A 27598-nucleotide genomic window follows, 5' to 3' on the forward strand; every position below is an offset into this window, starting at 1 on the left:
AATCATAGGCCAGTGGTGGAAAGGGCCCAGCTGCTTGGTTGAATGCCTTCAGACCATCTCTGTATCTTTCTAAGAAACACAGCCTAATAAAAGAGTGTTATAAAGCAGCCAAGTAATTGAGATCTTTAATCTTTGAAATTGGTCTTTCCTGGAAACACACTGTGACATCCAAAGTGCTGTACCATATTCTTTCTGTAATTATGAGCATAAGTGGCATCTCAGATGCATTACTGTCATTTAGAGAATGGCAACCATTAATTAACTGTTTTCATTTGCTTGCTCTGTTTCTTCTTGATGTACCAAAATTCATTTCTAAGACAATCTATTGCATAATGAGTAAACTGTCTCATCACTTGTTGACTTGATGCATGATAAAAGATCTTGCATTTGTGTCTGAAGCCCCTCTTCAAGAGAGGACAAAAGGCACTGAACTTCGTTGTTTCCATCTGTCACTTCTGGAACTGCATAAGAAATTAACCAGGGTTTAAAATAATTTAATTAAAATACGGGTAAAGCAGAGATGTGAAAGTCTGGGTGTTTTTCTACTAAACATAGTAATTTTATACAGCTTTTGACCAATATTTTCTACTGATTTTGAATGTAAAAAATAATAGATGTTATTTTTGAAGAATTAGAAGGCATATTTGCATCCTTGCACTATATCCAAATTGCTGCTGTTATTCTAAATGACTATTAATGTAGCTTATAGGCAGCCACTAAGACCACAAAGTAGTATAGTTTTCCAACTGTGTAGATACCACACTGCTGACTCCATATGTATTGAAAACTGTATTTTCAAGATTGACTTCATTGCCTTTCAGTCACCAATTAGAAAAGACAAGCCAGTAACGTTATAGGCTGGGGGCAGAGTGGCTGGACAGTGCCCAGGCAGAAAGGGACCTTGGGGTACTGGTGACAGCCAGCTGGACATGAGCCAGCAGTCTGCCCTGGGGGCCAAGGAGGCAAATGGCCCCTGGCCTGTGTCAGGAATAGTGGCCAGCAGGAGCAGGGAGGTCATTCTTCCCCTGTACTCAGCACTGGTGAGGCCACACCTTGAGTGCTGTGTCCAGTTCTGGGCCCTCAGTTCAGGAAGGATGTTGAGATGCTTGAGCACATTCAGAGGCAATGAGCTGGTGAGGGGTTTGGAACACAAGCCCTGTGAGGAATGGCTGAGGGAGCTGGGGTTGTTTAGCGTGGAGAAAAGGAGACTCAGAGATGACCTTATCACTCTCTGCAACTTCCTGAAACGTGGTTGGTTGGTCAGGTGGGGTTGGTCTCCTTCTCCAGGCAGCCACTGACAGAAGGTGAGGACACAGTCTCAAGCTGTGCCAAGGGAAATATAGGTTGGATATTAGGAAAAAGTTTTTCATGGAAAGTGATAAAGTACTGGAATGGTCTGCCTAGGGAAGTTGTGGAGTGGCCATCCCTGGATGTGTTCAAAAAAAAGACTGGATGTGGCACTCAGTGCCATGACCTAGTTGTTAGGGCTGAGTTGGACTCGATGATCTTGAAGGTCTCTTCCAACCTAGTCATTCTGTGAGTTCTGTGAATTCTGTGAGTACACGTATGTTCTCTTGTATACCACTATAAACACTTGTAGTGGGCAAAAAACCTTATCTGCACAGTGGAGCTGGCTCTAGAGCTGCATTCTGGTCACTGTGATACTCAGCCTGCCCTGCATTGGACTTGAGATCATATTGAAGACATCTGCCTCCTAAGACATTGCAATTGATCCTCTTCATGGGATGGCTGTAGTGATTGCATTTACAAAGAAACCTGAGCTAGAATTCCCGTATATTTGGTCTGGTGAGGACATTCTAGTCATGGATCAGAAAAGCTCCAGAGCAGCGCAGAAAATAAGAAAAGGATCTATGAACTGAGAAAATGAAAATTTGATAGCTATAGCAGAGATATAAGACTTCCCAGGACCCAGCAGAACAGAGCTGTGATGTTGCCAGAGGAGTGGACAGGTATGTTTGTCTTTTATTACTTTTGGGCACGGTCCATCTTTCTGAGTGTACTGATGTCTGTTGGTTACATGGAAAGATGAAACACCAAGCAGCATATCCCAGTTCACATGGTGGTAACAGGGATAGGCTTTATGTAAGTGCAGTGGGATTGCTAGAGACCATCCAATTCAAAGCCCAGGCAACAAAGACTCATTTAGTCTGCAAAGACCATTCTTAGCTGAGGTAGAAGTGTACATTCTGTACTCACTGAAGCAGTGTTCCTCTCAGAGTTCTACAGTGCACTACAGCCTGAAAAACAAGGTGTTCAAGTTTGGGTCTAGGCCTTTTGCATACTATAATCGTTTGCCACAGAGAAACAGGGGCTGCACACATGGTTGGTTGATCATCTGTGTAGGATCTGCCTTATGGCTCTGCAAAATAGGGTTTTTTCACTCTTTCTAAACATTGATCTTTGTTAAAGAGACAAACTGTGCTGGCATTGTTTTAATCAGCTTTTGTTTGTTTCTGAAAACAACAAAAGGGAACTGTTGAGAGCTGTATTCAGTGTTGGCAACGAAGAGCCCACTTTTTCTTTCCCATTGTCTTCTTCACTTTGCTAGCTAGTAACAGCAGAGTAACTGCCCTCTGCCTTCTCACAGAAGTATCCTGAAACATTTTGGTACACTTGGCGCCCAGGAGTGTGTTCAATCTGTTACTAAGTCCCATGTAGCTAGTATGTTGCTGAATTATAGTTAAAACACCCATAGAAGTTATTTTCGTTTTAAGAAAATGAATTCAGAGCTTGTCTCACAAATCTAATTCTCAAATGTTGTTACTGAAATGGAAGGCTGAACAGAAAAGCAGCAACTGAAATGTGTTTGATTTCAAAAATTACTCTTCCCATGAGTGTACCTGTGTCTGTACTGGTTGGACACCCCAGGACTCTTCACCCCTATTTTCTGTTGCCATTTTGTCTCCTTTGTCAAGAGGCAAAAGGCTTGGTCTTTCTGCCACCCCTTCCTGTCACTGAGGAGCAGCAGTGAACAAGGGCTAGTAAGACAGTCCCATCTCAAGGGGCTGCCAGGGTTAATCCCTGGGTGGTCCGTGCTCCAAGTGCCACACAGAACTTCGAGTGTGCAAGTGTTCTAGCTCAACCCTTTGCAGCTCCCCCTCCTTGCTTCCCCATTTATTAGCAAGGAAGCCCTTCAGTTGGATGGGGAGCAAAGCCAGCCCAAGGCTCGGGAGGAACAATGACCAAAGAACTTGCAGCTTGTAAACCAAAAGCTCCCTTGAGGCTGCTACTAAAAGGAGATCAGAGAGAATTCCTATGCCAATAGGCATCTGGATTTCTCCCATACACACTCTTGTAGCTAGTAAATTACTGGCCTATCTATCAGCATGGTGGTGTAGTCATAATGCATTTATTTGCTCCCTCCCTGGGCAGGTGGCAGGGAAGCCTGGGCATGGAGAGGTGCACAGGACACGGCAGTACTGTAGTGTGCAGGAATGATTAGCGCTTTCATCATCACACCAATCACACAGGTCAGGGAACCCCAGAGAGATGAAAAGCACAAAGCTCTGGGGAGTGCCTCTGTCAGCCCTGTTCAGGTTGGCAGTCTGCCTCCTCTGAGCCATCCTTGCTAACCTGTATCTAGTTGGTGATGGTTCAGGAAGGGCTGTTTATGGTTTATTAAGACATTTGAGTTTACATGGTTCGGCAGCCTCACACGAGCTATATGGAAGCAGCCACTATTGTGAAGAGCTTGATGGAAGAGCTGGACTCTGAGCTGACCATGGAGAGCCCTGGCTGCAAGTGATTAACCAGCTAAGTGTCATTTTACACTCAGTTGCTGGGGACCAGGAATTGATTGGGAGGAACCTCGGTGGTCTCTAGAACATGACTTTTAAGTAGCTGTGTTTTGACAAGTCAGAGACAGCCTCTGAATCTCATGTGGCACTCAGTACCAGAGATTTTTACCTCTGGGGGTATCTATGGCTGCAAAAACCCATTTAACCCACTGATTTCTTGCCTGGGCAGCATCTGCAATCTTTTTTATGAGCATCACATCAGTACATGAGAAGAAGGGTGTGTTATTTACCTGGATGTACAGGTCTGTACTGGCAGACCATATGTATCTTCAAATGGACATATGACATTTGTCAGCGGTGGCAACTGCATTGCTGTGGATATTTAAACAGTATTGTTGAAAGTGTTTCATGTTTGAGGGGAGCTTTACATGAATCTATCAAAAGCAGATGCCAGTGGTGATGTACATGTCTGAAGGACTAGGTTTGAACAGGGCACATTTACACCAGGTATACTTTGAGGGGAATAAGTAATTTCCATTTTGGGATTTTCTTGCTGACCTAAATTCTGTCTGTTCTTTTAAAGAAACATTTTGGAAAGGGTAAAAATTTTAGACTGAGTATGCCCCAGCAGTAGCAGTTTAAAACCAGCAAATCATCTAACCCTCCAACAAAACACTTGCTTGTGAAAAAATTTGCATCTCCCCCCACCCCCCCCAAATATTTATTTTTTACAAAGTTTTTGAGATTACTATTTTTTAAGTCTTGGCAGGTGAGACCGAGTTTAGGTCATCATGCAGAACAGGTGCAGAACACCCCAAAGCACCTCACAAACTACAACAGACAAGAGGTCCTCAGGGTATATCAGATCACAGATGAATAGGCCCAGTATTCAGGTACCCACAGATGCTCCTGCCCCGACCCCGAAACAATCTCTTAGAAACTGCAGGAAGGTAAAAGAGCTGAATGGAGACATCAGTCCCTCTGAAAATGGACTCAGCACCCTCTTTCCTTGTATTTGCCCACCCTTGGTAGGCTGAGTGGGAGCCTTGCAGTTGGCATTTGGAACCCAAGAGCCAGTATCTGTCAACTGAACTTAGAGGTTTTGGTAGACACAGTTTCAGTTGCAGGACTCCTGGAGCACAGCTCTGAGGAACAAAAGTCTTAAGTGTATCTCTGAGCACTTCTTCTATAAGCAGCTTCCCTGCTTGGTGCATTTTCCTTCTTTAAGGAAACCTTCAAAGTTTCTTCCTACAGGGAAAACCTTTAATACTTCAGGCTAATGGGGAGGGCTGAGGTCTTAAGATAGCTAAAGCAAGAAAAGAAAACATCTCCCCTTTTCCATTCTCCCTTTCATCTGCTTTCTCATTCTCTTCCTTTCTCATCTCAACCACCCAGTATCACAATACACAGCAGTTCTTCCACATTATCCTTTTCTTCTGCACCAACTGTCCAGCCATTTTGGAGAGTGTGGCCTTTGTGTCACCAAAGCATTTCCTAGAAGGAACATTACACTGCCAAGATGACCAAGGAGTGTTCCAGAAGAAATCCCCAAGGGCTGCCAGACTCCCAAGGTTTGGCACTTGGCCCTCAGTATGAGTAGTCTCTGACCCCCAATTCTCTTTGTGTTAGCCTGGGAGCAGGAAAGTGGGTGCTGACAGTTTTTTCCTTGGCTTTGGGTGGGCCAGGGGGCCTTTCAGCTGCACTTGCAGGATTTCACCACCATGTTGGAGAGCTGCTCCACTTTGGGGGTCCTCCCGACATAGTACAAGATAGTGAGTGGCTCCAGGTCCTGGGGAACACAGCAGGGTGAAGCAGATGCCTCAGGATTCAGCGTGTTATATAAACCCAGCACCTGCAGGAACAAAGTAAATGTTGTGACAAGGTCAGGAATACACTTAAGTGGCTTGAGGACAGGAAGGGGCTGCCAAGTCAACAAGTCTCTAGGTGTTTGCACTATGCTCATCAGAAGGTATTTCCCTGAGATGAGTAATACTCCCCTGACGCTTCCTGATCATGGCCTGCTTCTAAAGGTTCTCACCTGCCCTGGCCTGACTCTTAAGAGTATTTTGGGGTTTTTTTCTAATTGTAATGCCCTTGCTCTCTGTGGCTGACACCTAAGGGTTGAAGGAGTGCAAGCAGTTGTGTCCTTTCATCTCTAATTTGGTACAGCAGTGTGTCACAATTTTTGCTTTTAACAAGGTTGGGTGTAACCAGCCTGGGGCCATGCTGTCTTGGATTCTATTAAAGAATCCAGAAGAAAGAATATCCATGCTGCTTATTTCAACCAACATCTCCAGATAGCACTGGATGGATGCCAGTCCGCTCAAGTATCCACAATTCCCTCCCAGCTTTGAACTATCTGATGCCTTCTCCCTCCACTCCATCCTCCAAGTCATTACACTATAATACTGGAGCCAGAACAGTGTCCTGTGAGACCTCACTGGATTCTTCCTCCCAGCTGGCCTCAGCCCACAGATGACTATACACTACAGCCATGTAACCACTACAGAACAGTTGCCACATTTCTTGCCAGGGTGACCACTTCTCAGTGAGCATGATCTCACCTGCTCTAGTGTGGTCTCTTCAGTGCTTATCTGATATAAATGACAGGGTCTGGCACATTGTATTTTATGAGATGAGAGATGCCAAGGATACATCCTGTTCTATCATCCAAATCCATGTAATCACTATTGTTGTGGTAGAAACTCTGGGATCCTAAGCAAAGTACCCCTGGCTGTACCACAGGGTATCGTGCTCTGGGGCCACTACTCAACAGCAAGTTAAACAGACTGGTGAGAAGTTTTCTTTTCATCATGTCTTTCCTAAGTGGCTGGCAAGCTGTCAGCAGCTATATTGTTCTAAAGTTTTCTTTGATCACTTCACTGACCTTAACGCTTGCTCATTTCCTTTCTTGCTTAAGATCATTACGAGTCATTCTAAAGTCTCCTTTCTCTCACACTGATTCAGTCCAGTTACCTTCTGGAGAGCTTCTCAGGACAACCAGATGGTAAAGCTACATGCCCATTACTCTTTCAAAGCTGTTCATTCCCTTGCTTTGTCTTGTGCTTACTGCCCAGCATCTGTTCACTTCTTCATTCCCACAGATCAGCTGTTCCCACTGATATTAGTCCTTGAGCTTCAGTGAACCTTACTGCTATGCAGACTGTCAAGAAGTTAAGAAAATGTTAGCATCTCTTCTGAAATACCATCTTTATCTAGTTATTTGTTCTTCAGCTGAATCTGCTTTTCCCAGTAGCTTTTTTTAGTGAAATCTGAAGTCAATTTGCTAGTGAGATGTTGCATTATCTGGATTGCTGCCTTTTGTCTTTTGTGGACAGAAGCACAGGATTTTCCCCTGCTTCAGCAGTGGACTGTCTGATCCTTAATGTTTTCCTCTTGATACTTTTCCCAAGCCTGTGCTATTCTATTACCTTTTTTTATTTCCGCTCTAGCCAGGCTTAGACTGTATTCTTTCCAAAGACTGACCAGAGGTTATGCCTATAAGTTACCTAAGGATGTTTGCTTTCTGCCAAATTTTCACTCAAATATCTCATTGCCTAGTAGGTTCCTCCCTGCTGTAGGTCAGGTAGGATTTATGCATATTTATCCTGGAAAGGATACCTGTGAGAAAGGAGATCTTACTGAATGGCTGTGTTCTTCTGGAAATGGACATGGATTTCCCTGCATTTTTGAGTTATAGCTGCCCCTTTAGGAGCAGATGGCAGGCACGTACTATTGCACAACAGCTTTTCATGACAACCTGGCACAGAGTGTAGAAAAATCCTCTGTCCAGTGCAAACTGCAGGAGAAATTCAGGAAGAAGAAAATTACCAGAACTGATGTTTGATGTGAACAATTCAGTTAATACTACGGCCATGGCCAAGCAAGTACCCTAAAAACATCAGTCCTGCTGTTTCACATCTTATCCAAGAGACAACAGCATCTTTCTCCTCAAGATTTGCCCAAAAGCAGATTCAATACTGACTCCAAAGCAAGCATATTTTCCCGGCTGAGCCACCCAGGCTTTTTTCTGCAGTTTCCTTGGCATGTTTTTCACAAATATTGATCTGAACTGCTTATGCTGCTTTGAAAAGACTGGATATTGATCAGACTTAGGAGAAAGGGGCAATCACAGACAAAAGCCGGATCACAGACACAGGCAGGATAATATACTGGATATACCGTGCTGTGAGTGGTGTCTGCGCTGCGAAGGTACGGACAAGGGCCTGAACAAAAGTTAGCAAAGTAGCCCTTAGGCTCATGGACCCATTTCCAGCCAAGGTCCTGTCGGAAGTCAATGTACAGAGGACGCACGCAGCAGTTCTCCTCCAGGTTCCTGAAACACAGGAGTGAAACACAGTGAATCAAAACAGGGGGCCTTGCATGCAGTTGCGAGATGCAGATTCCTGAGCAGGACTCGTACCAGCAGTGCTGGTGGGACATGGTGGCTGCGTGTGCCAAGTGCCAGGAGCAGCACAGCCAGGCAGCAGTGGCAGCTCAGCAGCCAGGCACTGCTCGTGCTGCTGGAAGGCGCCTTTCCCACCACCCCTGCGAGGCAGCACCTGGCTGCTCCAGCAGCTGGCACGGGGCTGCTGCCCTGCCCAGCCTGTGTTCCGGGAAGGTGCTCGCGGGTCTCTTTGAACCACTGTCTCTACCAGAAGAACACAGCACCTCTGCTGAACTGGCCAGTGGCCCTTCTGGCACCATGGTGACCCACAACCCTCTTGGAGGGCTTTGCCTTTTCCGGTGGCATGGGGTCTCACCAGGCCTACCCACCTCAGGCATAGATCCAAGCAGGTTTCTCACTTACCGGAAACAGTAGTTGGTATCCAGGGCCCGTTTCTTTCTTTGGCTTCCCAAAACGGGGCTCTCCAGTCGATGTGGGGGTAACATCATCAAGATGAGGTGGGGATTATGCAAGTCTTTCTGCTTTTTCAGGCGTCCCAAGTCCCCACGGCCATAGTCATCCTCACTGTCAATGCCTTAAGAAAAACAGGATCCACAAAGAAGAAATCAGCATGGAAGTGGAGGATGCAACAAGACCTTTCAATACATTTAACACTCTCATGCTTACTCTTGAACCAGGTTCAGACACCATATCTACTTCTTCCCTCACAGAGACCCCCTTATTTCTGGTGAATTTGCCTGTTGCAGGCCTGAAATAGAGGCTTATTGGCCACCTGTTTTACCATTTGCAAACTGCTGGTGGGGCCATTAATCCATCCCACTCACTCTTGGCATCAGTCCCAGGACAGGCAGGAAGATGAATGGCTTAAAGAAGATGTCAGATAATTGGCACTCTGCAGAACAGCCTCAGAAATGGAGCCTGTGGGGGCCAGTGGCTGCTGCCCAAGGCTGCAAGCCAGGAGGTTTCTAGTTCTTAGGCCAGCCAAGCCACTGACTCTCTGAGCCACCTCACACAGGATGCCTAACTTCCTTGTGTTTCAGTCACCCTAACTGGAAAGCAGAGGCTCTGTGGAAATCTGAGAAGGCATGAAGCTGAACTTCCCAGAGAGACGCTGAAATATAAAAATACTCCTTTCTGCAGGCACTCATACAAACCCACCCAGCCTGTCCTTACTTCTTTTTGTAACCTATGTGTATAGTGGATATACCCATATAATGAATACACAAACCCAGATGTGTATGTTTTAAAGGACAAATATTACACAATGTAATGTGCTTGAATACACAAAGCAAGACCTCATTATATGGCTTGAGGCTTTCCCTTCCCCAACAGCCTCCCCTAACCCAGCTCTTTATCACCTTTGAACTTGATCTCCAGGACTTCATGCAGATTCTCCAAGATGTCCCCATTGGGCTGAAAAGTATGGCAAGGACAGTGTATGCTAATTTCCAGACCAAGGTTGGACTCTGCAAAGAAGATGACTCTGTGAGTAACAGCCTTTCTCAGCTGGGACAGCTCCTGGCATAACGAAGTTTTAAGGAAGTTTTACACATGCTGTGCTAACTCCTAGACAATGGGTTGGTTTCAAAGTCAGGGATGTTAACAGAGTTGAGGAACAGATGCTCCTTGGGGAGAATAGGAAGAAAAATCCACTAGCTTCACCTTTGCCAAAAGCCTTGCTCTAGCTAAAGGGAACTTTCTGGAGAGATAAGAAGGGTGCTTCTTGTTACTTTTTTTAGGCTGTTTTTTTAAATTGGTTTTGCCATCCTCAGTACCTATTATTTGGCTTCTGCTTAGTGTCTGAAGAAGAAATCTGAAAATAAGCAAGTTGGATATGGACAAGTAATTTTACTGGAAGCATTTTTCTCAGCAGCTGCAACCTTCTGTTTTGTTGAACTGCTAGCAGTCTAAGTCACACAGACTTTCCAGAGGCAAATCTACTTTCATAATAACTTCCTGGACCAGTCATGCTGTGTGGGCCTGACTACAGGAACATAAGACTCTTATGAAAGCTCCTTTTTTATGTTGTGCCATGAATTAAAACATCTGGCTTCCTGGGGCATTGACAAGGTGCCTAGCATCTTTTTTCCTCGGCACTATATATACTCTGTGATGTCTTGTCAGCTAGTGTGCTGCAGTTCCAGCTCTGAACTTCAGCTATCAGGACACAACGTAGATTGCTTGAAATAGGAGGAGCCTGCAGGCTCACAGCTTACCCTTCCAGGGAGCAGCTGCTTGCCAGTACCTGCATTCCAATCTTCAGTGGCACCTAGCTTCTATCTGTGAGGCCAATCCAGCCATGAGTCACGATGCCTTATGCTCCAGCTGTGAATGGGGTCAGTGTTCTTGCTGGGAACTGCCCCATAACTATCTGTTGGGCTGTCCAGCATTTGCAGAGGTATGTTCTCTGCAGTGTTAAAGCCTCCATCTGTCTAGGTGTGTCAGCCTCTGGTATTTCCTCACCTTTATACCTGACAAGCTGTACACAGCTAAATAAACTAGGATCCTTGCTGCTTTTTCCCATACTACATTTGCTTTAATTCGCATGAAAATTGAAGCAAAGCATTTGTCATTTTCTATGATCACTTAGAGGGGTCCCCTCTGAGCTTAGTTGTAAAGAATTTCCTCCAGGGAGCGAATCCTTGTTCTGACTCAGCCCACAGAGCTACATGGTGGGGCCTCCAGGATAGAGCCAGGAATCTAGCAAATGTCACACATTGAGGAAGCTTTCTGGAGGAAGGCTTGTCCTCACACTGAAAGAACCTGTCCTCTCTGTGAACAAGGGCAGCAGAAAGATACTTCTGTGAACATTGATCCCCATTTCTATAGATGCCTTGACACCCAGCCCAGATAAGACCCCTACCTCTGTGCAGAAGCCACTCACGCACGGTCTCAGTGACATCGAAGGACAGCCACTCGGGAGAGCCTCGTGTCTGCACGTTCCTGCCACTGAGGTACCGCTGCTTCGCTATGTGCTCATCTGGCCGGAGGATCTGTGTCAGAAGGAGTGGTAGAAAAAATCAGCCAGTGCCATGCAGAAGGAAGGAATAGCCTTCAGTCTTTTTTCTCTCACAACTTGCTAAAATCTAATATAGAAGGTTGAGTCTTGGCAAGTGAGACACCAGGAATACCCTGGGTCAGGTGAGAGGGACATGCTTCACAACCAGCTTGAACTCCAGAGATCTACACCATGCTTATTTCTATGTCCTAAGCAGCCCACCTCTTTCAGTTCAGAGTTGTTTTGGGGGCACACATATAGAGGCAGAAGCACACAGCAGTTCATTTAATGGATAGATTTGTTTTTGTATACACCTGTGGAACATGGATCTGGACTTAAGAGTAGAACCACCAGTGGTAAATACAGCATCTTGCCACAAGTCACCTCCCCAGGAAGCCAATTTTTTGAGTTCTCACTGTGTCCTACACTCTTCAACTTTTGTCAAAACACACCAGGGCTGTTCAGGTTTGGAGACCTCTGCCTCTGCTCTGACATCTCGTCCCACTTCCAGACAGACAACCACAGCATATTCAAGGTGTTCCTTCCTGCAGATGCCGGGCTGACTCCACAGACCACTGAACCTATGGAGAAGCTCTGAGATCATCTCCTTGTCAGTTGTGTCATCTGGTGGAGAATTGCTCTGACCTTTGATGCTGGATTCCACAAAGTCCTCAAGAACTACCATCCAAAGACAATTTTAGCTGCACTCTTATGGAAAAGTGGACAGACATGAGCCTGTGGGAGTGTGCTGCTAAGCTGAGATGCTAAGCTGTATCATGAGGTGGTCCAGTTCAGCCTATTGCCACTTCCAAGCATGAACCAGACCTTATTCTGTCAGTCCCTAAATTCAAAGAAAACTCCAGATAAGTATCTGGATTGTGCTTCTGGGGAGCTGCTGCTGAAAGGAACATTGAAAGCAAGCACTGTTTTTCTAGTAAATCAGTGACAAGACAGAGAGCTCCATCCATTGGATTAGTACCAATTGTACTGCAACAGTCAAAGGCATCAAACTGCCAAGGGTCCTACACATGATGTGACATGGGCCAGAGCTGCTCCACTGATGAGGGGCTCCCCTTCCAAGTGGGTGAAAGCAGCACCACATTGTAAAAGGAAAGGAAGGTGACTGTATCACTGCATATGGTGGAAGAAGCCTGGATTACAACATGCACTTTCTTCTCTTTTCTATGGCTCTGCATGTACCAGTTGAGACAACCATTAAGGAGTCAAGCTATTCTGGGCTCAGACACTGGGGAAGGTGATAAGAACACTCACCTGGAAGAGCTCAATGCGCTGCTCACTGCGTTTGGAGCTTGGATTGGGCACGCGCAGCACCCGAAACTCAGCCCGGAATAGGTTGGTGCTGTTCTTCTCTGCTGATGACACATTAAAGCGGAACACATTGGAGGTGACACCTTTTGGACAAATGCCCAACTCGTCTAGGAGAAAGAGACATAGAAACACTGAGAACCACATCTCTGAGGGGCAGGATCTCAAATAAATATTATTTGAGAAAGAGCTTTCCAGTAGAGACTTGTCATTCAAACAACTTTCAATTCAAACATCTTGCAAAAATCTTGCAAACCTGTGAAACATGGCTATCTAGCTCAAGATAACACAGGATGAATTCACTCAAATTTGGTTTACATTGCAACATTTTGAAAACATTCCCACTACCGCCATCATTATTTCAATGCCACAAGATGAAGAATCAGTAGAGATCAACCACAGTATGTTTATTATTGTGTCTTCTAACCCTGCTCATCAAATGTTGCTAATACTCATGAGTTGGCTGCATCCAAGATGACAATCCCAGACCAGGCAATGGGACAACCTCACAGTTAGTGGGGGCTACTCTCAACAGCTAGGATGCTGTTATTCTGCTCATGATGGAGACATGAAGCCACATATGAAGTGATGCCATTGCTGCTGAATCTTAGATTTACAAATCTTGACATTGCCTCCTAGAATGGAAGCCACCCAGTGTCAAAAAACACAAAGCATGAGGTGTCAAGGACTCTTTAAGGCAGTGATTATCCAATGTGTACTGAAACAACTGGGGTTTAAAATTGATTCTCATCTCAGTCATGAACTGGAGAAGGAATTCATGAATAGTACTGAGCCTGTGGAGATCACACACATGGGCAGGAAATAATACAGCAATTTTCTGCTTCCATGTGTGCCTGCTGAACAGAAAAACCCATTTCATAGATGCCTCAAAATAGAGGAGGTAAAACCTTTAAGGTCCAAAACAGAGTCCTCAAGAGCAAGTAACACTCTTGTTGAAGGGACCATTTTGGTCTCATGGAAGTCTGTTGTTGCTGTCATTTCTCTCCTATTGACCTCGTTAGCCTTCAAAGCTCTAGCCTTGAAGGAAGCTCATGGAAGCTTCCTGCAGACAGGAAACAGAAGTTCCTGCTCTATGTCCACATGCAGGCTTGTTTGCAGCCCTGCAGAGCCTCTCAGATGACCTCTGACGTCCAATGCAGCAGGAGGCTCTTATATCTGCTGATATTTAAGTTGCTTCTAAACAAACACACGGAAAGAAAAACTATCAAAAGAGAAGAGAGAAACTATCAAAAGAGAAAAGAGAAAGAAAAACTTCTACTCCCAGACTACATGGTTCCAGCCTGTGACAAATAGGCTAGAAGCCCTAACTGGAACAACCTTCAAGTTACATTCCTGAAGTCCTGCAGACCCCTCTTTTGATCCCACCATCACTATCTCCCCTGAGAAACAGCTTCTGAAAATGGGATAGTGTTAAATAGCACCTGAGTGCAGAGGTCCATCTCCCATGCCAAATTATGGTTTCAGCAACAGTGATGTATACTCATGCCAACAGAGATGAAGCTACACACAAATTCAGCTTGTGCTGAATTCTCTTGTGCTGAATTGTAGCACAATTCTCTTGTGCTACACACAAATTCAGCAAGTAGGACCCTGCCAGTTTTCAAAGATGTGTTTTTAGGGTGTTGAAATTTTACTCAATAAGCTAACAACCAGATGCTGACATTGGGCTTTACCTGGAGGAGTTTTTGTAATTATTTATCATTAGTAATACTGAACAGAAGAGCATTCCCATACTAGTCTCCAGCTGTTACTGAAGAGGTTCATGAATCCCATGAGGCCAGACTCCACTGCAGGCATGAGCTGGCCTGCTCAGCCCAAAAACCCTGCCACACAAAGAGTACCCCTGCCACACACAAACACCTACTGTGGGGACTCCAGCCTTGTGACCAATTCAAGGTTTGATGCTGCAGAAAATACCAGCAAAAACCCAAGTTCTCATTAAGTGCCCAAAGACATCTTCCTAGCTAAAGTCTAACACTGATTACTCTTCTGTGTCCTAAATGTAGGCAGATAGGTTTCAATAGCCCCTGAAGCTGCTTTGCACGCCTATCCCTATTAATAGTGCTGTTAACAACCTGCCCTTTCATTTCAGACCTGACTGCCTGGCTGTAAGGGGTGTCCCAATTATCATCAGAAAAGCATTTTTGCATCAGACCACTGGTCAGTCTAGCTCAGTATGTTTTCAACAGCAGTGCTTCATCTGACAATCTATTTAGAGGCTGCAGATATGGTCCTACAGCACAGATAGATGAGAGACAACTAATGTGTTATCATCACCTTAATGTTTTTGGCTAAATTAGACAGCCATGGTGGTAAGACATTACATCAATTGTATTTCACCTGCTGTGAAAGAAAGCAAGTCACATGCTTTCTACTGACTTCACCTTCAAGATGCTGGGCTTGGGAGACCTTCCCAGTGCAAACAGTAATAACTCTTCTCCCTTCCTTAAAAGCTTCATGTTCTCTTTGTACCTTGGGAACAAGCCCTCTGTAATGCTGAAATGGAGCTGTTGTGTGTTTCACTCTAAGCCCTGTGAGGCTGGAGCCTGTTTCTCATAGCACGGGGTTCAGGATAGAGGCCTCACTCCCAGGAAACTTGACAGCTTTGGGGCAAAGTACTTTCTTGCAAGAGGTCACAGGCAAAGGGAGCAAGGGGATTTTTCAGGGAATTTGGTCCAGACCCAGCTGAGATGTGTTAATCACACTGGAATCCAGATCTGTTCACCACCAGCACAGAACAAAGCCTGGAGGCAACAAGTTCTCCCAGTCCACAACTCTCAGTGGCAATAACCAAGCCTGAAGACCAGGAATCAGTGACACCCTGTGCACCCATGCCAGGCTATGTCTGCTGTGACATATCCTCACAACATGAGGATCCTGCTGTTACTGTGCAGTTGACAGCCCAGGGCTGTTCACTGCACCAATGATGAGACCAGTAGCCTCTGTATGTAGATAATGTGATAGAGAGCAGGTTCTTTTGGGAGCTTCCACCTTCCTACCGCTGCTCTGAGTGAGATGCAGGCTCACCACATGCTGCTAGATCCAGCAGAAAAAGCTGTTGTTTCCGGCAAGCTCCAGGAAGGCTGATGGCTGTGCAGTTCAAGTTTGATGAGAAGGAAGGATAGGCTGTGAGCAGGTATTGCCTCACTCTCTATTATACCCCTGAATCACCAAGGTGTTTCATGCCAAAGCTGTGTAAGCTTAGAGAAAAACGTTGATCCATCTGGAACTCTGCAGGTGGCAGGTTTGGAGGGAATACATGCTTGGCCCTAGTGACCCATGACTTTAATTGCCTTGTCTCTCAAGCTGCCTTGGAAAATGGCATCTGTTTTTCCTTCAGGAAGATAAGCAAAAAGCTATTTGCAGGACTGTTGCAGATGCTTCCCAAGCTTGAACATAACCAAGTCAGTAGTTAAGGGGGTCTGATCCACCTGAGTTTTATGAGATCCCTGAAATGAATGGGTGGTCAAAAGTGAGTTATTCTCTGAAAGAAAAACACTTTTAATTCAGGCAGTGTACCTGTGAGGCACAGGGGAAAAGACCATGCTGTGAGTCACCAGGCAGCTCAGAGAAGGAATGGAGAACTTGGCTCTCCTCCCTGCTCTTTTTGCTCCTCAGATCTCCACACTTTTGAGCCTTGCATCTTTGAGAAGGATGGATTCTATGAGCCAATATGACGCTTGACTGATAGTCCGGGGCTAGAACAGTTTGTGTGAGTGTGGACACATTTCAGACTTGTCTGTATCATCACTGCAGTTCTTTCAATGGAGTAGTCCTCCCCTTCCCCTCCACCCCCCCAGGAGACTGGCTTTGGCTCAGAGCATGCTCTATGCTCTTAGATCACCACCTGGCACAGTGACAGAGTCATGGGAAAGTTGAACACCAGCCACTTCGGAAGATGTGGGGCCAAATTCAGCTGTGGTGTAAGCGATGAAACTCCCCAGGTTTAAAAAAGAGTGTGTCTCTTGCCACCACAATCTGTCTGGAGCTAGTCTCCCCCAGTGTGACCAAATTACAGTCCCCTCTTTCTCTGCGTGGTGGTATCTACACTGCCCACTCCCAGAAATTTAATCACAGCACTACTTGGTCTTTTGAACCCACTGTCCCAGTGTCCTATAGGACATGGGACAGGATCATTCATTTCTACAGGAATTCTCCCAAAACCAGAATCCCTGGTCATCACTCATTTTCATGCACTGTTTCTTCATTCCACTTTCTCCTCAATTTTAGCCAAATCCACACCCCTAACTTTGTTTGCCACTGTTGTGCTTTGTTTTCCCCATTTCCTTCCCCCCTGCACTATTTTGCAGACACCTGGTTTTCCCATATAAGTTTATAATTTCACAAATGACACTTTAGTAGGTCAAAAATACTGAAATACAAGTAACCTTTGCCCTTTCTGTTCCTAGAATCTCGGTGTCTCCTGAGCTAAGAGCTAATCACATAACCATATGGAATGCAGTCTGCTAGATATTAAGTAAAATTTGTTGCATTACCACATTGTAGCTTATTCCAGCTCATCATATGTCAAGATTAACATAAACCTGGCAGAGTAACTGCATTCTGAGACTGCCTGCACCAAGTCACGGCTCCTCCCCAGAACTGCTGCTGTTCAAATCTTGTCCCCAGGACGGCACAACATCACAGGAGAACACCCTGGATAGTGGTATGACTGCATTTTCCAATTCCAAGGGATCCTAAACAAACCAAAATGACTGCTTGTGCCTACATGTGCTCAGCATCTGCAGTCTGCTTTCGGTTCATGTCTGCTCAGTCTCTGTCTTTGTATCTGCTCAGCTTCTGCACCTGAATCTGTTTAGTGTCCACATCTGGGCCTGCTCATCATCTGCTCCACACCTGCTCAACATCTGTCATGTTTCCTCAGTGCTTGTGTTGCCATGAGGGTCCATTCGGCATAACTGTCAGCTTTACACCTGCTCAGCATCCCTGTTGTCTTCTGCTTGCTCTCTGAACGCTCACACTATCTGACTAACACCTTCATCAGTGTCCTCCAAGCAGGAGTCTCTTCAGCAAGTGCCTATCCACCTTCTCTACTGCGGGCGCCGGTGCTGCACGGACCGGACAGTTGCCTGTATCTCTGCGGCAGGCACTGGAGCTTCAGCAGGGAGGAGACCTTCTACCTGCCGACACCCAAACACCAGACCTGCGCCGTCTCCCAGCCCGGTGCGCAGCATTCATCCCGCCACCCGCACGGCTTCCCCTCCCCGCCTTGTCCTGATGTCAAGGCTCTAGGCATGGGTTTCTAGGCATGGGCTTGGCTCGCTGCTGCCGGCCGGGGCCTGGGCCGATGCGGCTCCCGGACCCTGCCACCCACCGTCCCCACTGCCGGCCAAGCCCCGCGCCGTCCCGAGCGTCCCCGAGAGCCCCGCGGCTCCCGCTCACCTCCGTAGCCGAGCGCGGCCAGGCGGAGACGCGCCCCCCGCCCGCCTCCGCCCTGCCAGGGAAGCGGCCCCTTCCGCGGGGGCCCGGCGCCCCTCGGCCCCGGCCGCCCCTCCCCCGCGCCCGGCATCCCGGGCAGTCTGCCCCGCGGGCGCGGCACCCCGACCGGCACGGGGGGAGCCCCGCACTTACTGTGCTCGGGGAGGCCCTGGATCATGTCAAATTTATGAATCTCTTTGGCATAGTATTCGGACTCGGTGTTGTCCTGAGAGCAGCTCTCTTCCTTCTCCTCCTCCATCTCCTCCAGCAGCTCCCGAGTGCTGTTATAGAGGGCCAGGATCTGGTAGGGCACATGAGCTGGTCCCACGGTCTCCGGGGGACTGGTGAGCCGCAGCTTGCTCAGGATCTGCCCTCGGATGGCCTCTACCCTCTTCTTCTTGATGTGGTCCAGGTCCAAGGTGGTGCAGGAGGACAGCGAGAGGCTCACGGTAGCGAAGCTCAGCAGGGAGAGTAGTACCAGAGCCCTTTGCACGTACATCTTCATGTGCGAGGGGGCGGCGGCGGGGGCCTCGGGGAGAGACCCCCGAGCGGCGGCGAGAGGGCGCGGGGGACTGGGCGGTGTGCTGGCGGCAGCCTCCCCAGAACCCGCAGGCTGAGGCTTGGCGAGGAGGTGCATGAACTCACTGCGCCGTGCGCGACTCAGGACTTCCAGGAAGAGCTGGCAGCGCTCCGCAAGGAGAAGCGGCAGGCGCCGTGCCTCGCCGGGCCGCGCTCCTTCCCCATGCGCCGCCCCGCGCCCCGCGGAGCAGGGGGCGCCCCGCCGCGCCGCGCCGCCGCACGTGTCAGCGGCCCGCGCCGCCCCGCCGCCGCGGGGGGAGCGCCGCGCCCGCCCCTCTCGCTGCACCATTCATGCCCCCGCCGGGCCCCGCGCCCTACATCGCCCGGTGCCCGGCCCTCGGCGCCCGGGGGCGCGGCACCGCGGCTCTTCTCTCCCCGCCGGGAGCGCTGCCGCCGAGCCGTCCGCTGCGCCCGTGCGTTCCGCCGGCCGCCGTGCCCTGGTCCGTGCACCGACACCGCTCCACACCGGCCCGCCCGCGCACACTGCCGCTCCCCCGGCCCCGACGCTGAAATTTTATACCTCCCTCCCATGACGTCCCCGGGACGGGGCTCGGACGGGGGGAGGGAGCTCCAAGCCCGGCCTTCGGCCGCGCCAGCCCCGCGCTAAAGGCTCCAGCAGCCGCCCGGCCCCCCCCGCCCCCCCCCCCCCCCCCCCCCCCGCCCCCCGCGCTCCCCCGGGTCCGCCTCCCCCCGCGCACCCCGGGCCCCTCGGCGCGGGCGGCCCCGCGCGCCCTCCGACGTGGCCGCCGCCCCGCCCGGGCGGGGGCGCGCGCGCGCCCTCTGCTGGCGGCTCCCGCGCGGCGGCGGCCGGGCCCTTCGCGGTGGTCCGGGCGGCGCGGGGAGGCGCCTCCCGCTTCCAGCTGCGAAATCGCATTAAAAGCCGCTAAAAATACCCCGAATACTTTCCTGATGTGGTTTCTTTCCGAGGGAGGGAGGGGCCTAGCGGCGGGGTTCGGCCGCCGCGCTGCGGACGGGGGGCTGCGGCGGGGCTGGCGGTCCCGCGGACCGAATTCGGCGCGGTGGCGGCAGGCTCAGGGCGATGCCCTCGGCCCTGAAGGCGGATGGCAACGAGAGCTCTGGAGGGTGCCCGGTCACGGCAGCCCTCGCTGCGTTGAAGTGGCTGCGTCGGGCATCCGCTGCACTCGGAGTGGGCCGGGACCAGAGGCGGCAGACAAAGCGCCGGCCGTGGATGGTTATCATTCATAACGCGGCCCTACTGGGGTCTCTCTCCCGGGGCATGCCCTCACTACGGCCACTCGCCACACCGGCCTCCCGTCTCAGTGCCGCGGGCTGGGCCCATGCCTGCTCTCCCGAAGACCAGACGGGGGTTCCCGGTCCGTGGAGCGGGCGACAGCCCTTCTCTAGGCATCACCTGGCCCCTGCCCCCAGCACCCAGCCCTTCTCCCGGGGCCAGCAGAGGAGCAGCCCGTGAGCCAGCAGCTTGGTGCCCTCCCAGCCCATGGCAGCCGCTCGCAGCACTGGCTGCGCCGCTGAAGGAGCCAGCCAACGTGCTGGGTTGGCAGTGCGCTGGAAAAATGGGGCAGGTACAACTCCTGCGAGGCTGTGGACAAGGTGGGGTGTGGGCAGAACTCTCTGTGGAAGCAAGTCCTGGGTCTTCATGGTCTGTGAGAGGTGTGGCCCCGGGGGCATGTGGCCCCTTGGAGTGGTGGTGTCCAGCAACAGCAGGCAATAGTGTAGCTGGAGGCATCTGGAAACACCGGGCACAGCTGCAGGGAGCCTTCCTTTACCTGCATGTTCAGGGACCTCGGGCTGGGACAGCACTGCGAGCTCGGAGGACAGCGGCTCACCCAAGACACGGAGCGTGGAACAGATTGACAGGAAATCCACGAGGCAGCTGGGGGTGCTGGATACCCTGTGAGCCCTTTTGTGCAGCTCTGAGGAGACATAAGGCTGTTTGCTCACTGTCTGCTTGTGCTTTGCTTGGGGAAGAGGAATTAAGAGTTCTTTGATGGAGCAAAGATGTAACAAGATCTAGTGGCTCCAAGATGATGTCAGGCAAATTTTGATTTGAAGTAAGATGCAAATTCTGACTGTTGGCGTTAACTATCCACGGAACATTATTATGTAGATTGGGATGGATGTTGGGATCTAGAGCTCCCCAGGCACTGCTGAAATGAATTTTGGATGCTTTTCCACACTGGGACCTCCTCTACCCTGCTGCCAGGTTGGATGTCACACTAAATGCATTCAAACTGATTGCTTTGGACTCCAGTAATCCATTTGCTACAGTGCCGCATGGTGAGTTATTAGTTAAGATGGAGATAAGTATAGAAATTATAAGAACTTACGAGAGTTTCCCAGAGGCTGGTCCTGGGCCCAGGTTTTATTAATGATCTTGGCACACCAAAATGGATGTGCTAATGAAATTGGCTGCTTATCCAAAACTGGAGGCATTGTTGATACAGGGAAGTACTGGGATATCCTATAGAAGAGGGTAGGCAATTTTGAAGGCTAATACAGGAGAAATGAGGTGAAATACAAGAGTACAAAATGCAAGGTTATGTTGCTAATGGCTGAGATGAGGCTTTTCTGTTACAAGCTGAGAGTGGGAGCTTAATGCTCAGAAACAGTAGTGGAGAAGGATGTAGGTGTTCTGCTGGTTCCAGTATTGGGCACTCACTTTCTGCTCCAGGTGTGGCTTGAAAAGAAGTGGGGAAGCCCCGTGGTCTGACATGCACTGGAAGCGATGACGGTGGCTGTGAGCAGCAGTCATTAACAGGTTGCACATCTTGTACATGCTGGATGCCAGCTAGGCTGGGGGAGAGCCTGACAGGACTACTGAACGTGTGTGTAGCATAGGAAGTATTTCACACTTGGCAACTCTGGCTGGGGTTTGACAGTCTGAGCTGGGGCAGATGTAACACGAACAGCATCTGTTCTCATGGAGATCAAGACAGTCAAATGTGTGGGCCTTTGCTTCCTGTCAAAGCCCCTTGCACCTTCCAGAGGGAGGAACGTCTTGTTTGAAGCTTTGCTAAATTGTTAGGGAATTCTGTTTTGGAGCCTACAGAAATAAAAATATTTGCAGTTGTTTCCCTCCTCCAAAACTCCTTAGAGATGGGAAGTGCATGGAGGAAAAAAAACAGCATAAAAATTAAACTGAGATGCTTAGAGCTGCCAGCATGCTGCTAATGTGGAGCAGGCTACAGCAGCAGTCTTTGCTGAGTGCTTTGCCTCCCACTGGAAGCTTAATGTTTTAATGAATTGGCCCATATCAAAATTGGGAGTCTGGCTGGCCACCTGATGTGAAGATTGGGTGAGGAAGAAAGTGCAGTGTTGGAATTGCCCTGCATCACATAAATCCTACTGCTGTCAAAGAGCTGCTTAGAAAACCTTTGGCCACTCTGAATAAGGTGGTCATTGTCCTACCATGTGGGCTTTCCACCATAGCTGTAGCTTTAACTACACGTGTGTGCCCTTGCTTTAAAGGGGGTCTAGGACCAAAAGCATACGGGAGGGCTCAAGTGTGATTGCTTTCCCAGACTTTCTCATGGAAAAGGAGGACCAGACACAAGCTGTATTCATGTGTCTGCCAGTCAAGGAGAAATCAACAGTAAACAGCACTAGTGGGGGACTGTTAGTCCTATTCTGTGTGATCAGGTTTGTGTTGAAACCAAATGGAGAGAGTCCATGCTTAGATGTGAGAACTTGTCTGTGAAAGGAATGCTTGCATAGTTCTTACTTGCTGTTCAGCTGAGAGGGAGTGGCAGCAGTGTGATTTACAGTAAGGGCAAAACTGAACAAGTAAGGCAGACTGAGAGCTGAGAATACACCTGAAACTTCACACTGGGAAAGAGAAACCTTGGCACCACAGACCTGAACTGGACAGAAAGCAAGCACTGGAAACAGCTTTGGACAACCACAGCAGGACCAGGCATTTGTCCTGGTACATGGCTCCTTCTTGTTTGGTTGAGTGGAGCCAGTCTAGGCCAGGGTCAAATGCTGCCTGTGGTGTCACCAGTAGGACAAAGGAGAATTAAACTGTTCCAAAAATGTGACCCCAACACTCAAGGCAAGCAAAATCCACCTTAGCCACAACATTAAATGATGGATGAAAACTCTTTTCCTCCCGTTGCCCTCCTCAAGCATGCAGAATTGGCAGTGGTAGGTGACAAACTCCCATTCCAATAAGTGGAGTCCAGAGGGACTCAAGGTAGGACAGGTTTTAGGTTTCATTCTTTCTGCACATCTGTTCTCTCTCATTGAAAAACTCTGAAGTCAGGAGTCAAACTTCTGAGGCAAGGTTCAGTTCCCTAAGTCCTTACATGTTTTCTTTCCTGCACATGGACTTCACTCTCCCTCAATTGGCCTGAGACTTCTCTCCTGGGGTAGGCAGCAAGCAGCACAGAGTGTCTTGGGGGGAGATGGGAAGTACAGGTGTACTGCCTGGGATGAGGACCCAGGGGAATTGTGAGGAGAAGTTTGGAGGACAGTACCAAACAAGTGAATGCACCTGTCATGCTGCTCCATGATCTGTCTGTCCAGGATGCCACCCTGTATGGCTCTACCCTGGCACTGGGAGGGTACCTGTTTGGGAGCACATCTGGAAATGTACTCCTACCCAAGGATTCCTGCCCCAGGGATGCCTTCCTGTTTTAGCAGACATTGCTATCATGCTCCTCTTAGGATGCTCTTTTTCTGATCAAGAAGGTCAGTTGTAAGTGTGTTCTAACCCCAGAGCTACAGTCCCCTCTGTCTCCTGGCATCTATGTAGCTGTGTTGTTGCAGCAGCTGTTTGGAGGAGTTGGGGAGAACTGGGAAATGCAGGGCTGTATTCCCATGGCCCTGGTGGCAAAGCATGGGGCTAGGTGCAAACTGCCTCTCTATCTCATGAGTGCTTGAATCTGTAATTAAAAGAGAAGAACAAAGTATATGGAAGATCATAATTTCATAAAGCCCAGTGAGCCTGGCTTCAAAAAAGGAAAATCATGTCTCACTTACTGAATTCCTTGAACATGTCAAGGTTTGTAAAGGGAGATAATATCTTTTATTAGGCCAATTGATATAGCTGGAAAAAATACACAAGCTTTCAGGCACCGAAACCCTTCTTGTATGTTTTTTTCCAGCTATATCAGTTGGTCTAATAAAAAGTTATTACCTCTGCACACAAATCTTATTTCACTTAATCCTTAGATCATCACAGCACAACTAATTGAACATGCCAGTAGGAATGGAAAAAAGGAGAATTATTTGATACAATTTATTTAGATGACTTAAAGTTCCTCAGCCAAACCATGAGCTTCTACAAAAGCTAAGCAGGTATGGAGTGAAATCTGGTGCCTTTAGTAAAAGGTATTCCCGGGAGGCTTAAAAGTTTAGACTTACAGAGTCAATTTTCATCATGGCAAAGTGTTAGCAGTGTAGTTTGTGGTGTGATACAGTTCTCTATTGCAGCTGCCAAAGAAATTATTTAGGGTAATGAGGATGGGTGAAAATCGTGAAGAATGTGAGACAGCAGAAAAAAAATATAGGCAAAGGAACAAAGTACTGGAAAACTGAATGTTAAACATGTGGAGCTAAACCCAGCTCTATTTACAATTAATCTGTACATCTGTCCAGCCAAGAAACAGACTGGGGTCGTTTTATACAGCTCAGTGGAAATCTCTGCACAACTCACGGTTGAGAAGCACGTGTGTAATGATCGTTGTGCTTACATTTGATCCTTGGCAGTGCCTCCACCGTGGGCTCTGGGGACCGGCTGCCCCATCTGGAAAGCTGCGTTAGAGAGCCAGGGAGAATTGGGAAGAGCATCACAAGTCATCAGGAGACTTTGGCAAAAGCCTCTATCGGAAGACAGATCTGTTAGGCTGGGATTATCTGCCTGAGCGGGAACGTAAAAAGTGTCTTCGGCAAAAAGCTGGAGAAGGCAGAGCGTCAGACTGTTCCTGGCCTGCGACATCATTCCCGCAAGTGGAATTAGAAAGGGCTAACGGAGTACCCGCAGGAGCTGTCGCAGCACTGGTGTCCTCCTTAGGCCAAGGTTTTAAGGCTGCTGCGGGGGTGGATGTTTCTGTGGCAGCCAGGCGCCGGCCGCTCGGCACGGCGGCCCAGCCGGGGGGGGGGGGGGGCCGGGCGGCGCGGGGCTGCGGGCCGAGCCGGGCGGGGCCGAGCCCGCGGTTGCCGGGGCGGCGGGGCGGGCTGTCCGCCGGAAGCACCGGCGGCCGCGGCGGCGGATGGAGGCGGATCGGGAGCGAGCGGAGGCGCCGCGGAGGGGCGGCGTCGCCGGGGTGAGCGGGCCCGGGGCCGGGGCGGGCCCAGCCTCTCCGAGCGGGGGGCTGCAGGGCCTTGGACCGCGGCTCGGTCGCGGCCCGGAGCGGGCGGCCCGGCTGCCGTGGGGCGGAAGGGCCGAGCCGAGCCGAGCGGCCGCCGGTGGGGCCGAGCAGCGCGGCTGGGGCGGGCCGGGAGGCGGCTGCGGGGCTCACACCTGCGGCGAGTGATGCGTGTCGCCGTGAGGGCACCGCGCCTCGCTGGGGCCGCCCGTGCCTTGCCTTGTCTTCTGCTCCCTGCAATGGAACGGCTTTTGTCAGTAACTGTGTGTCTTCTGCTCCTTCGTGTTTTCCCCTACCCTACAGGTACTAAAGATGGGCCGTCGAGCCCGCCAAGACATCTTTGCTGATGAAAATCTCAGCAGGAAGAATTCCCCATCTGCTTCTCTTGGAGAGGTGGGTGTCCTGTCAGGAGGACTTGTCTGTTATCCTGCTGTTGTCTCCAGTGGATAATTATTAATTTCTTCTGAGATTCCTTCTTGCATGGTGTGCTTTGCCCTTTGAATTTTATCCTTAGATTTGGGACTTGTGACTGCCCTGTCCCTTTCCGAGTATTGCCCTTTGTATAATAGTTTCCACACAGGGTCCTATCTAGGGCTATGGTTTCTCACATGTCAGGTATGGAGAGGTATCATACAGGACTCGGGGCCTCTCCCTCTTGTGCATGCATATCTTCCTGATATTTGAATTTCTAGAATTAAAATATAAGCAGGAACATCATTTTGTGACCAGTTTTGCCACCATCTATGGTAGTAAGGCAGATAAACAGATGCCTGCCTTTTGTGCTTTGCTTTGCTAGAGCCAGCGTACATCTGACAAGTTTGTGTAGTGATGCTCTTTTTCATTTTCTCTGTGCACAGCTACAAAGGTCATGCTAGAAGCCAGCTTTGTAGCATCTGAGACTTTTCCTTGTGGGTAATAATGTGCAAACTCAGCTCCCACTTGTCATTGGAGGAAAACTTTGGTTCAGAGGCTGTTCCTGCAGTACATCTTCAAATGGTAGAAGGGGGTCAGGAGCCCCTCTTTCTCAGAAGAGTGAAGCAACATCCTCAAGTATCCAGAAATAGATCTGAATTGTTTCAATTAATTTTTTTGCTTAGTGTTGCAGAATGCTTAAATTTTTCCTGGAAGCTTGCAGCTGGATGTTAGCATGGCTTTTCCACAGGCATCTCTGGCTAGAAGGAAGAGCTCTCAAGAAATGACATACCAGTTTTGCTCCCTGACACATACCAGATGGACAAAAGTGTCATCCGACTTCCACATCGATGGCAATGATATTTGTTTAAATGAGGTGATGCTTACCTTTTTGCAGTGCCAGTCAATGGCCTTCAGCATACCATATTCTTGGCTTCTTTAAACTGGAAGCCCATTTTGCCCTGCTGGCCACCCTGGCACCAATTCTGCTTCAAGCTACTCTGCTCAGAGCTCTGGGACCTTTTGTCTGTCCCTGATTCCCTGTGCAGTGACAAAGCTTTCCTATTACACTGAGTAGTTGTGTCCCAGACATCTGTGCCAAAATGGTTGTGGGGGGATTTTTCCTTTGAGACTCTGTGATGCTCTTGAAAATAGCACTGTTACAGCTTAGCTTACAATAACACCTCATAAAGCAGGCTTTTTTTTCTGGAGAAAGCTCTTTTCTTTTGGTAGGCATAATGGAGAATCATCTTCCACCTAGTGTAAGCATTCAGGATGGATTCTGTGAGGGAATGTACAGAAGATGCAATTTAAGAAATAGAAGTGATCATCAACCTCATAGGTAAAGAAAGTCATAAAGAAACCAGCTGGTGGTTAAAGGGGGTGTAATCATTAGCTGGCCTCCCCATTAGGGTGGCTCGCTGTCAAATTTTTCTCTTGCTGGAACTGGCGATCCTAGTTCATGGGCTGATTCCCAGGTTTTAAAGAGACCAAGGCATTATGTAGAGGTACAGCTGATGGACTGTAGCTTACTGGAGTTGGCTTGTGCTTGTGCTTACTGCTCACATCATGACCATTTCAATAGCTGGGAAGAGATCATAGGGGCTCCAGGCCTTGGGCAAGCCTAAAGAAGACTAAAAAATATTTACTGTGTTCCATTTGAAATCAGTGAGCTTTCCAGCAGCAGAAGGGTGAGGACTTCCATGCCTTAAAACATTCAAATATATTAGTACCGGATCTTAACCACCAGGAAGAATTGTTTGTGTCAATAGTCTCCCTTCAGACAAGTCTTTGTTTCTAAATGTTTGTGTTAACTGAAAACCTTGGAGCTACTGGAAGAAAGACAAAATCCACTTGTAAATAATCTCCAGCCTTTTCCTTTGCTCCAAAATTGGAGGCTTTTTATACATGGCCATATTTGTTATCAAAGTGAGTATTTAACGGAACTAATATTGTTTTTTCTTTCACCTTAGACTGGCAATCAACTTTTATGGAAGCTTGGCCTTAGCTTCCTATTAATTGTTGGGGTCAGTGTTACAATGGATGTCTCATTCAGCCATCTAGTCGTCTTGAAACCTTCATAAGAAATCTTCCCAAAAGAAATGCAAGATGAAAAAAACAGTCCTTTTTTTTTCCTGGAACTGGCAATAGTGGAATAGGCCCCATGTAATTAATTTCAGCATAGAAAGTTTTATTCATATTGTTGATTTTGAAGACAAAGGGGTTTGTGTTAAACCTTTGCCATATTCACACCCTCATATGCAGTTTCACATTCAGGTTAGTGATTTTGCCTTCAGAGGTTCCTCTGAGTTTTAAAACTGGTTAACCTTGACTCTTTTTTTATTTATTTTTTTTTTCTTAATTCTAT

General features: G+C 48.5%; 2 protein-coding genes across 3 annotated transcripts in view; one reads left to right on the top strand and one right to left on the bottom strand.

Moving 5' to 3' along the window:
• Positions 1 to 775: 775 nt before the first annotated feature.
• On the bottom strand, positions 776 to 18818 carry TGFB3 (transforming growth factor beta 3). The gene is made up of 7 exons (XM_005520249.3): positions 18104 to 18818; positions 12437 to 12600; positions 11030 to 11159; positions 9525 to 9632; positions 8569 to 8740; positions 7941 to 8094; positions 776 to 5610 (listed from the first exon to the last, which is right to left on the bottom strand). The coding sequence occupies exons 1-7, from the start codon at positions 18816 to 18818 to the stop codon at positions 5452 to 5454; spliced, it is 1602 nt and encodes a 533-aa protein (XP_005520306.2). The 3' UTR covers positions 776 to 5451.
• A 5878-nt stretch (positions 18819 to 24696) lies between these two features.
• Positions 24697 to 27598, top strand: part of IFT43 (intraflagellar transport 43) — a 43136-nt gene continuing 40234 nt past the window's right edge. For both annotated transcript variants that reach the window (XM_014249738.2, XM_005520246.2), the window contains exons 1-2: positions 24697 to 24777; positions 25123 to 25212. In XM_014249738.2, the coding sequence (XP_014105213.2) occupies positions 24724 to 24777; positions 25123 to 25212 (144 nt within the window). In that variant the 5' untranslated portion in view covers positions 24697 to 24723. The remainder of the gene's footprint in view (positions 24778 to 25122; positions 25213 to 27598) is intronic.

Source organism: Pseudopodoces humilis, chromosome 7 (assembly GCF_049639895.1).
Source record: "Pseudopodoces humilis isolate 2021_Gansu_Grassland_sample_001 chromosome 7, ASM4963989v1, whole genome shotgun sequence".
Lineage (NCBI taxonomy): Eukaryota > Metazoa > Chordata > Aves > Passeriformes > Paridae > Pseudopodoces > Pseudopodoces humilis.

Excerpts from the sequence above, each read along its gene's own strand:
- TGFB3 (XM_005520249.3), bottom strand. The coding sequence starts at position 18,818 with ATGGTGCAGCGAGAGGGGCGGGCGCGGCGCTCCCCCCGCGGCGGCGGG. Across the intron at positions 12,601-18,103 it reads CCAGGGCCTCCCCGAGCACA|ACGAGTTGGGCATTTGTCCA; the intron begins GTAAGTGCGGGG and ends TCTTTCTCCTAG. Across the intron at positions 11,160-12,436 it reads AGCGCATTGAGCTCTTCCAG|ATCCTCCGGCCAGATGAGCA; the intron begins GTGAGTGTTCTT and ends CTTCTGACACAG.